This window comes from Solanum dulcamara, chromosome 4, assembly GCF_947179165.1.
Source record: "Solanum dulcamara chromosome 4, daSolDulc1.2, whole genome shotgun sequence".
Lineage (NCBI taxonomy): Eukaryota > Viridiplantae > Streptophyta > Magnoliopsida > Solanales > Solanaceae > Solanum > Solanum dulcamara.
In genome coordinates this window covers 28071490-28083408 of record NC_077240.1, presented here as the reverse complement: position 1 = coordinate 28083408, position 11919 = coordinate 28071490, and the positions used below count along the sequence as shown (strand labels likewise).

At 34.7% G+C, this 11919-nt stretch overlaps 2 protein-coding genes across 2 annotated transcripts; both read right to left on the bottom strand.

Moving 5' to 3' along the window:
* Positions 1 to 471: 471 nt before the first annotated feature.
* Positions 472 to 3211, bottom strand: LOC129887176 (pentatricopeptide repeat-containing protein At5g19020, mitochondrial). Its single transcript, XM_055962161.1, has one exon. The coding sequence runs from the start codon at positions 3026 to 3028 to the stop codon at positions 941 to 943; it is 2088 nt and encodes a 695-aa protein (XP_055818136.1). The 5' UTR covers positions 3029 to 3211; the 3' UTR covers positions 472 to 940.
* A 960-nt stretch (positions 3212 to 4171) lies between these two features.
* LOC129887175 (uncharacterized protein At5g19025-like) lies at positions 4172 to 10388 on the bottom strand. Its single transcript, XM_055962160.1, has 2 exons — positions 9620 to 10388; positions 4172 to 4443 (listed from the first exon to the last, which is right to left on the bottom strand). Exons 1-2 carry the CDS (start codon positions 10336 to 10338, stop codon positions 4407 to 4409), a joined length of 756 nt encoding a protein of 251 aa, XP_055818135.1. The 5' UTR covers positions 10339 to 10388; the 3' UTR covers positions 4172 to 4406.
* Between the last annotated feature and the right edge of the window lie 1531 nt (positions 10389 to 11919).

Genomic DNA, 11919 nt, shown 5'->3' with positions numbered 1-11919 from the left:
AACAGATATCGAGTAGAAAGGAAAGATGATTAAAATGAATAATTTAACTTTTATACACAAACCGGCTATTACACTCGAGTGTAATTGTGTTTATAAAGTTAAACATGAACTCGAGTCCACCTCTTTAAGAGGATGAGGGATCGAATAAGTAACTAATGAAGTAGTGAATAGAGCCTGGGGTATTATGAGTTATAAAATCCTCATATCAGTAGCGAATTCTTTCCACATGTGATTGGATTCCTATGTGGAGCTTGTAAAACATTATAGGTAAGCTCTTGATGCTCACAGGTCGCACGAACTATTTGTCGTATGAATTGTGTGTCTAGTTGATGTCATATTGGTTTGGGTCTTGTTCACCATGTGTGAAGTGGGAGATATAAGTTTTGGGACATGGATCGCCCATGTGGACCGAACCGACCCAATACGTTTTTCTTCTGAAAAAAAAGGGGAATTAAATTTAGATAATTTAAATTTTGAAAGAAGAGGGAACAATTATTAAGTAACTGCTCAACCTCTTCCTTTTAAAATAAACTTTCCCTTCAGTTGAAAGGCACAAAAAAGAAAAATAAAGCAGAGACAGAGAAGGAAAAAAAAAGGGGACGATCTCTTTTTTAGATTCACATTGACAAAAAAAACAAAGACATCTAGTATGCGATATATACTCCGTTTCCTTGAGAGACGAAGTCGATTTGGAGCAACTTCGAATTGGAAGCAAATTCAACATCTTCCGCTGTGAAATTAAGGTACACATAATGTTGTTTTTGCTCCGAATTTCTAACAGTTAGGATTAGTAACACAAGGATAGATAGAACTGGAGAAAAATCAGCAGTTTGCTTGAAATATTTGGGACACTCAAAAGTTATTATAGGTGAATTCTTCTCCTTGGCAGCCAAGTACAAAAAGAGTTTTTGCTGTAACAGCAGCTAACAGAATCAATTTATCATACAACACCACTGTATGCAGTTGACCTTGTCAATCCTCGACTTCGCATAACTTGCCTAGTGAGAAATGCATCATCCCATTTTCCAGCATCTGCATAAATGTTAGACAGAAGGACCCTACTAGGACCATGGGATGGCTCCACTCTAGCCAAGTTCTCTGCTGCCCTTTCACCTATTTCTGTGTTACCATGAGTTCTACAAGCAGCTAACAATGTGCCCCATATGATGATATCTGCCTCCATAGGCATGCTCCTTATGAATTCTTCAGCTTCTTTCAACTTTCCTGCTCTACCAAAAAGATCCACCATACAACCATAGTGCTTAATATTTGGTTTTACATTATACAGTTTAGTCATGCTCTGGAAATGCTGTTCACCAGCCTCCACTAACCCAGCATGGCAACATGCACTTAAGACTCCAATAAAAGTGATAGAATTGGGTTTGATTTTTCGCCTCAGCAAATCTGAGAAGATATGAAGAGATAATTGTGCATGCCCGTGCATTGCCAGGCCACAAATAATGGCATTCCATGGTGAGACATCGACAGCTTTCTCTCTGATTTGATTGAATACCTCTAAGGCATCATTGACGCTGGCACATTTGGCATACATGTCAATTAGTGCTGCACTCAAGTTGTCATTCAAAGGGATGGAATTTTTGCAAATATAATCATGAGCCCATCTACCTTCTTTCAAGGTCCCCAAAGTAGCAATAGAAGAGACTACACTGACCATAGTAATTTCATTTGGTTTTACACCAGCAGCTAACATCTCATGAAAAATCTCAAGAGCCAAATCAGGCTGCTCGCTTTGTGAGTAACCAGAAATCATAGAGCTCCAAGAGAAAACATCTCTTGCAGGCATTTGATCGAATAAATGTCTAGCCTCGTCAATTTTTCTATTTCTAACAAGTCCTGCTATTAGGGCATTCCAACATGCAACATGGTCCTTGTTTCCTACTTCAAACTGCAAACGAGCAAGATCCACTTCCCCGCAAGCTGCATAGAAGTGAATTATTGTTGCCTGAATAAAGTCCAATAGATCAAAACCCATCCTTACTGCTACACCATGAAACTGCCTACCCTCAAAATTTGACATCACTTGTCCACAAGTCGATAGAAAGTCTACAATCATAACATCATTAGGATGCAGCCCAGTATAAAGCATATCACGATATATTTTGACAGCACCGTTCAACCTTGCTGCTTGCAAATAACCATCAATAATTGTACCCCAAGAAACCACATCTTTATCAACAATCTGTTCAAAAACATCTGTAGCTAAATCAACTAGCCCAGCCTTACTATACCCATTCAGCATCACATTCCAAGAAACCACATTTTTTTCAGGCATCTCATTAAACAACATACTTGCATCCTTCAAACACCCATTAAGACAATACAAATGAAGCAAATTCGTGGACACGTGGACGAAATCCGTAAGCCCGATTTTCAACACCAACCCATGAAGCATTTTATCCACCGTAATTCGCCCACAATGCAAGTAAGCTGAAATGACATTCACCATGGTCAGCTCATTTGGACCAACACCAAAATACCTCATATCCTTAAAAATCCAAATTCCCTCACTCCAAAACCCCTTCTGTACCAAACCCATTATCATTGTCGTATAAGACACACAATTTCTCTCAGTCATTTTATCAAACATCTCATAGGCATCATTCAAAAACCCAAATTTAACATACCCACACAACATTATGTTACAAGACACTGCATCTAAACTAGAACAAGAGTCAAAAATTGCCTTAGCATGATTTACTAATCCGCATTTTACATAAAAAGTGATCAAGCTATTTAGTATAAAAATATTGGATTCAAGACCTGATTTGAAGACAAGGGAGTGAAGCTGTTGGCCCCGAATGATACATGAATTTGTCGAACATGACTTGAAGGCTGAAACAAGAGAGAACTCGTAATTGGGTTTTTGTTTCTTGATATTTTTGTCCAAGAAGAATTGAAGATTGGGTTGTGAAGATGAAGAAGATACCCATTTGGGAGAGGGAAAAGAGAGTAAGAAGAATGGAGGAAGGAGGTAAAAGGAAGGCTTGTGTCTGATTCCAATGATCATTACACACTATCATGGGAAACTTTCTTGGCTTCACTAAAACAAAATTTAGATGGGGGAGGTGTGTACCACAAGTTTATGTTTGGACATGCCATACGAAATGTTTGAAATCTTAAATTTTAACAAAAAACTAAATGAGATTTCAAATTTATTTTTAGATGTAATATTTTATATGTAAAAGAATTCTATCATAGATTTTCATGTACTATCATCGTATTAAACTAAAAGTAAATACATTCTAAGTTGAAAGTTAAATTTAAATATTGAATGATTGTTTATGGCGTACTTAGTAGCTAATAGCAATATATACACGAAAGATTTGTTGATCAAATGTAAAACCACAATGTAAGCTGTGTGAAGAGGAAGATGAAACTTAATCCTAGTTAGAGTTTGATAGGTAGTAAAGGAGTAAAGGTGCACATTCAGTATTGGGACTATATCCAGTGTCTGTTTTTTTTGTTTCTTTGAGCTTGACTTCTCAATTGTTGTGGATTTAATTATCCTAATTAAGTAGCTTTAATTGTTTGTTGTTTTATATTTCATGAATAATGATTAAGTTTAATTCCATTAGTTTACAAGATCATTCATCTATCAAACCAATACTAATGGGGAACAAATTAAGGGGAGGAGGTTAGGGATTAAAAGGCAAGGTATTTGAAAAATCACATTCAATGATTTTCTATTCTATAATCATTAAATTTTTTATTCTAAAAATGTCGCATGCCCATTTTGTACTCCTCCAAACCTGCAGATGGAAATAAACTCAATATTCCTTTCGTAGATTTGGGTCGGATCTGAATAAAAGAAGGATTGATTTTTTTTATAGTTGGGTTGGTTCTAGAGGATAAAAAATAGATGAGGTAACAAAAATAGGCTATTATCTTTTGAAATTCGATGAATAATGAGCTCATTTCTCTATCTTTCTCCACTTGAACAAGGCTTTTTGCCTAGAACTACGTGGAGAAGTTATTTAGGCAGTTCAAAATCTTATTTGACTGAAAAACAATATAGCAAACTAGAGGTTCAAAATGGGAAATTTGATGAACATCTTGAGAGGAAATTATTGGGGAAGAAACACCATTCCAACACTGCAGTAACCTGGCAGGTAATGAGGGAGGAAAGATGAGCACTTCCTTATTTGAAAAAGTGACTGCTAATTATGTAATTTATTCATGTTTTATGATATGTGTTTCTTGAGAAAAGAAAATAAGTTCTGTCTATAGTTTGTACACATTGAGCATCGTTCTAAAGTAAGTTCCAAGGAGCTGAAGAGCTCTGTCAATGGGATCAATAAAAATGGTTCTAAACAACAATACCAATCTCCCATTCTTCTGAAATTCAGAAGTAACAAAACGAGATCCCGATAAGCAATCATCAACATTCAGCGATGATCCGTTTTACCATGAAGTGTCAGAGTCCTGCATTTAGTCAACAAATTTATACGTCAGTAATCGTGGAAAGGGGCAAAAAGAAAAGAGAACATGATGTTAGGAGGCTGAGAGAAAACAAGTAGCACAAAAGTATACACCATAAAGTGTTGATGAGCTAAGTAGTTAAAAACTCTCTCTCATCAGACATGCAATAGATTGAGAATGCAGAAATAATGCGGCAATCAAAGATGTGATTCCAGAAGAAAACAGCTCAACATAAGGATTTTAACCGGAAATCAGCTAGCAACACCTTTTTGGTCAAAGTATGATAGAATTGAACCTAATATCCTAAGATGACTAAATGGGCAGATCATTGCTAGTATACACCAAAAAATGGTTCTCCGAAGTTCCAAATAGCAGATGCATGGAGTATTTGCCAATACGATCCTATCAAATACATGTTCTTTTTATTAATGTATGGAGTATATGTCAGCACGATCAAATTCTTTTAACAAACATAAACTCCAAAGACTCCACGTCATCATCATTGTCAATATGATGATCACATCAAAACACAAACTTCTTGAAACTTCAGATGCAGACTATATAGTTAAGTCTTGTAGGTTTTCTGAATCTATTTAGAACTTCTCTGGCGCAAACGGCAGGTTAGTGGCAACAGAAAAGCTGGCACTACTATAATATGCATGACTAGCAATAGGGCCTCTTTACTTTGAACTTGCAAACTGCAGTCAAGCAAATAATAAATGACTGAAATTCCAAGGAACTGAAAATGACTCCAGAGTTTGCCAAAATTAAGGAAGATGTGAATGGTTTTTTTATTTTGAATAACAGTGGTGTCCAAGCCAGCTTGCAAGAAGATCTGAATGACAGATCAAGTCATACTAGGGGAAATGGTTAAAATGACCAATCCACTCGTCAAAGTAGTCAGACATGCTACTTATAAAAAAAGTAATCAGACATATTCCACTGGGCCTGACAAACTACTTAAAGAACGAAAGATAGGATATGTTGCATTGACTAAATCCTTCTGATTGGCTCTTGATGTTAATCAAAGTCATCCAACAAATGCACTGTGTAACCATAACTTGATAAAATATGATAACACTTCTGATTGAATCTGGCATCTTGTAATATATTTCTAAGTCATCAAATCACTTGATTCAGGTATTGAAGAATGCTTTGCCTACAATATTATAACTTAATTCTCAATATTTTCTGATCACCAGCCTTAGATCTTAGCCAAACACCTGGGGCAATTTATACTGCGATTATAATACTAGGATTAAATAATGACGAAATTATTCAGCAGATATACTTTAATTTGTTGGGGTTTGGTTCATTGGAGTATAATATAAAACATCTGTTGGGTTTTAACTAGATAAAATTGGATTAACTTTTATTTCTAATTTTAAACTTGACTTTCTTAAAAGACTTGGAGAAAAGTTTCAGAGTATAGAGTAAATGTATCATTGTGCTATTTTATCCCAATATCAGGATTGTTATCCCACAGAGTGCGGTGTATAAATCCCGAGATTGCACCCTGTAATTAAAGATTCTACCAATAATTCCACATTTTATCCCGGGAATCTGGTATAAGAAATCCCGAAAATGCTAATCCTGGAATTAAAAATTCTATCAATTATCCCATATTTTAACTCGGGATTATAACCCCTTATCCTTTTTTTTTTGATAAACTTTATAATCCCTTATGCTTGTAATAAACGATCCCTTAGCATTGTAAAATTCTAAATGCAGATCTTGGTATACAACAATATTATGCTACCACCACTTGAGAAAGAAGATTTGGGGCTAAAACCTAATGTTCATATTGCAAAATCAATGATTCCATACTCACAGATCACAATCTCTAGGAAATACATCATACTACTCCCAAGAGAGAAATCATACTGACAGAGTGCCAACTGCCAAAATCTCAACTCCTGAGCAAAGCTACCACAAAAAATATATTTTTTTTAAGAAAATTGATGGAAATTTATTGGAAGAAGAAGAAAGATCTACACCTGGTGTTCATTGACCTAAATAAAGCATATGATAAGAGTACGGCGAGAAGTTGTTCAGTGGGTATTGAAGAAGACAAGAATCCATATTAAATATACAAATGTCATAATGGATATGTATAAACTATAAAGTAGTCATCACTACTGTAAGAACAACGATAGGAAATACAAAGGAGTTTCCCATAATGGTGGGTTTACACCAGGGATCAACATCAAAACTGTACATGTTTTGCCCTAGTTACGGAAGAGTAATAATGTTAGGTATAATCTAGAATTCCTGATCGTTCAAAATTAAGAAACATAAGGTTATTGACTTGTGCGAAGTTCACTTCTGAAATACCAATCCACGCTCAGCCTGAAGGCTGTTCCCCACTGATCTAAAACGTAGTTCTAGAATGTCCCACTAATTGATCAAGGGCATAAGGCAGAAAAAGTAGTCTCATCTCCCTCTTTCTATCTCATTCATTTCACAACTGTGTACTCTCACCAAACGCACAAATCTTAAGATAACAAATACCCGCCCTCTGAGGGGGATAGTGGATGAGGATCGAAATGGGGGTGATATCCTCTGAAACAGTTTAAAGGACAAGTGAAGTCTTGCCATCCGGTCCGTGGACATAGTCTTTTCAGGCAGTGGCAGAGTCCGTAAGAACTTCTACGATTTTATCCTACAACACTATCAATTTTGGCACTCCCAAATCCTAACTCCTAACCCTACCATTGAAAGACATACCATTTTGAAGCCCTTAAAAATAGAATCTTCTCCCATGAATTAGTAGGCTAGAAGATATTTTGCTGCAGCATCAGATGAGCATTACACTTAGATTGTATACAGAAAGGAAATATCTTTTTTTATTCTTAAATAGAAAAGCAATAACTTACAAGTTATACTTGGTAACTGTAACAAAACTTACATTCACTTCCCATGCATTTTGGATAATACATTTGCACATTAAACATTTTACCACCTATTCCTAAAATGTCAATCTCCAAAAGTCAAACTGAGTAATAAAAACATGTTAATGGTCATAAGATGACAACATAATTATAACAACTGTTTCTTCCCAAAGCTTCCCCACCATTTATTTGGGAGAAAGGAATTCATACCAAACATGTAATAACATGAAATATATGTATGGGGGAGTAATCACAAGTGTAAAACAACGGGGAGAGATCTAAAGACTTGCTATAAACATGAATTTACACTACGTACTTGCTTTGAGCGGATACTTGTTTAACCTAGTTATGGATGAACTCATCAATAATACTCCCTTTGTCTAATTTATGTGGCATACTTTCCTTTTTAATCCATCGCAAAAAGAATGACACCTTTCTATAATATGAAATAATTTAACTTAATAAAATGATTCATAGTCACACAAATGTCCAAGGTTTGTTTTAGACCACAAATTTTAAAAGTTTTCCTTTCTTTTTTAAACTTTGTGGCTTTGTGTCAAGTCAAATGGTGCCACATAAATTGGAACGGAGGGAGTATACAAAATGAGGGTTCATGGTGTATGTTATATACGGATGGTAATATGTAAATTTACAAAACAAATGAACACGTCCACCAAATGATAAAACTATGGACAAATATTTTTAAGGAATATGGGTTTTAGATTAAATAAAAGTAAGACAAAATATATGCTCCAGAGATGTAGTCCCAATAAGAAGAATGAAGGTGAGTTGAGATTAATTGTAGTGTTTGAATACAAACAATTGAAAGATTTAGACTCCTTCAAGAATTGATATGATAGATGGAGATGATTTTTCCTTTAAAAAACCATAGACGAAGACAACAACAACAATATATCCAGTGTAGTCCCACAGAGTAGGAAATCATAGATGAAGATGTAACACAAAACATTTGAAATAGGGAGGAGGAAATGGAGAAATACTATGACAATTATATGCGATAAGAAGATATCTCACAACGTGAAAGACAAGTTCTATAGAATAATTTTTTTGATCGGTGACTTCAATAGAATAATTGTGACAACCACAAAGTTATATGAGAAATAATGTTGGGTCTCTTAAGGTCCATCATATCCACAAGATGAATTATATGGGCATAAGATGGATATGTAGTCATAAATGATCGAAAAATTAGAAGTAAATAGATTTGGTATTTTAAGGGGAAGGATAGAGTTATTTTTGTTGTACATAATACTACGATGTGCATGATTACTTCATACTTAAAAAAGTATGTATGCAGAGATCCGACAGAGGGTGCAACCAGTAGAGGATACGACAAGAGAAGATCACATATCATATGCACTTTCTGTAGGTTCAACATAATGATAATTGAAGATGTTAAAAGGGACTGGATAGATCTAAACCCACATGAACAGAACTTGTCAAATTACCTACTATCCTGGAATCATTGAGGACTTACGTAAGAACCAAACAAAATAGAACAGAATGGTCCTTTTAGGTGATACAAATAAGTTGGAATTGGGGCACCATTCATTGTTGCCGCACGTGTCTAGGTCTAGTGACTACCAAGTGCTTCTTAATCTAGTTAGAATAAGTGTATGATTTAGAGAACCCTTAATTTGTCTTTTACATAATGGATTAAGAGATTCATAAGTACTTTCCAACTAGTTTGACTTGAGGTCTAGTTGATTGACTGGTCTTTATGACAATTCATAGCTATTGTGTCAATTAGTAACCTCATAATCACTTGTTAATGGATAGAATCAATAATCAACAAACTCATAGATAATTATTTAGTTTCGATGTTGACTATACTTGGATGTCATTTGACCTGTAGTAGCCTGCCAGACGCAAAGAAGCCCTAAAAAGTGTGAGCATCATCATCCCAATTTATAAATTCCTCATCTCTAAAACAACTCTTCCTAGCTCATCACATCATTTTTTTCTATCTTTCTTTTCAGGATAAGTCTCACATCCTTCAAATCTATCCAAACCAGACCAGCACCTTTTTATTTAATCATTATGAGAGCAGTTTCTTCTTCAAATTTAAATTTCACTTCAGTAACCATTACAGGTTTCCTTGTTCTTTCAGCAGGAATGAACTACTACTTAGAATGCATAATCATCAACTCGAGCAATGGAACTAAAACCAAACACAATCAACATAAAGCAAGACTCTTGTGATACACAACCAAGAGTAATTCCATAACTCCAAATGCAAAAAAAAAAAGAAGAGATAAAGAACTCACTTCTTGTGCCGACGCCCTCGTTTAGCACCCCAACCTTCAAGTTTAGCGACAGGACAGCCACATTTAGACCTAAACAACAATACAGCACGTCCATTGGGTGGTGCCATTTTTCTCAATTCAGCACGAAGACATTCATAATCTGGATTATTCTCAGTCCCACCTTTCCAAGGCAACTCATTGATCTCTCTAACAGCTTTGGTCTCACAGCCAGATCTCAAACACTCTTCACCCTGCAATTGCAAGTCAAATTCCATAGCCCTTCTCAACCCTTTACACCCAGTTTTCCCACATTTCCTTGATCTAAACCCAAAGCCACAACAGATCTCAAAAAAAATCACCACGAAAAGGAAAACAACAAAGAAGAATGTGTAAAAGATGTAGTGGGTCGAAACGTCGACATCTTCAAGATGGGTCAAAAGGGTGTTTAGTAAAAGTGACGGTGGGTATGGGAAAAGGAGAGAAATGGAATTAAAAATGTAGGAGAAGTAGGAAATGATGAGGAAAGCACCAGAGAAAAGTACAAGAATGAAGATTAGAAGATCAAGGGTAGCTGAAGGGGAGTGATTACAAAGGTTGTGATGGTGGTGGGATGAAGAGGGACAATTTGGGGAATTTGGATTAGGGTTTGAGTTTGAGGTTTTTTTTAGGGGTTTGGAGAGGGAAGAAGAAGAAGAAGAAGAAGCCATAGTAATGAAGGAAGAAAGGAGGAGATGGTGCATGTTAGAGAAAAATGAGGGGTAGGGGGGGAGTGGTTTTGTATTTCAGGTGGAAAAAGAGCAAGAGGAAAGTGCCTACATTAGTACATTCTGGGGCACGTTAGTGGCGTATGTTATCATTCCATTAATTTGTTAATAATTCTCTAATAATTATGAGAGGGGAATATATATATAATTGTCCAATAATCATGAGAAGAAAAATATACGAGCTACTTGGCTAGGTAATTTTTTTACTTTTTTCCAGCAGAAAATATATTTGTCAATAAAATTTTAGAATGAAGTTGAATTTCATAATATATTCATGATCTAACACAATTCTTATTTTCAAATATCATTTTTATTTTAAAAATTTCACAATGAAACATAGTCAAACGTCCACATAGTAATTGTCAAAGGTGATTTCTTTTCCGCAAGAGCTCTTCCTCTATTTTGAATACTATTTTTTCCTTGTAAAAGTATACAAGAGCAATGAAATGAATATTCATCATGCTGGTGTATATATATTAGAGCTCTTATTTGCAGCTCTAATATATATATATATATATATATATACCAATATATATTTGTGAAAGCTATCCAATCAAGGATATCAAGTAAGTTAGACCAGCATGATCGCAATAAATATAGAATTTTATGCCTTTGAGTTAGGCTTGAACACAGTAAAAATAGTGGAATTATTGTTGGAATTGCTCTTTAAAAAATAAGGAGTAATGTAAATTAAGAAATGGTAAAAAAATAAAATTTAAACAAAGTTTATTTCTCCGTCATTGATGAGGAAGAGAAGAACTTATGTGCTTATATAAAGGGAAGCACTTCTTCTAATTTTTAAAGAATTGAGAAGAGAATCTCACATCGCATTGTTGTCGTCACTCGAATTTAAATTTGATTAAATGATTGGTTGAAATTTTTTTTAGACTGAATTTATTTTTCATTTTCGATATTTAATTTCCTTTTCTAATATTAATTTATGCGATATTCACGAAATTATTTTTTCCAATAAGATTTATTTAAAATTCGCAGTTTTTTTCCCTAAATTGAAAGAGAATGTCTTTTGTGAATATGCATATTCGCATGTCTTAGTTCCTAACTAGTTTGGCTATGAATTTTTATAGATTTCGTCTCATTTCACACACTGAAAAAGAAAATTCTTCTTCTTCACAAAAGTAGACAGAATTTTTCTTCTTCTCCTCACATTTTTGTATCTGTTTTAAAGAAAAAAGTAAATGTCATATAATTTATTCTGTTTGTTGAGTTCACTGAAGTTTTGCAATTTCAATTGCCAGTATTGTAGAATGGTGTTCAGTCATAGCATGAGAGAAATTAATCTTAGAAAAAATTGATGGCGAAAAATTTAAACAAAAAAGTCCAAAATAACTTCAAGTTAAAGTTATTTGCCCAATATGTAAACCCTAACTTGGCAATTCAATTTTCATCACTCGATAAACACAAAAAAAAACGTAGTTTTCATCACTGGGTATTGTTGTTGTTCTCTCTTGAAGTTAATTTGTTGCATTTTTTCTTTTGATATGGCTCTACATCAACAAATTGTAGATAATCCAAGCTTCAATTTTGCAATGGTAGGTG

Excerpts from the sequence above, each read along its gene's own strand:
- LOC129887176 (XM_055962161.1), bottom strand. The coding sequence starts at position 3,028 with ATGATCATTGGAATCAGACACAAGCCTTCCTTTTACCTCCTTCCTCCA.
- LOC129887175 (XM_055962160.1), bottom strand. The coding sequence starts at position 10,338 with ATGCACCATCTCCTCCTTTCTTCCTTCATTACTATGGCTTCTTCTTCT. Across the intron at positions 4,444-9,619 it reads CGAGGGCGTCGGCACAAGAA|GACTCTGACACTTCATGGTA; the intron begins GTGAGTTCTTTA and ends GACTAAATGCAG.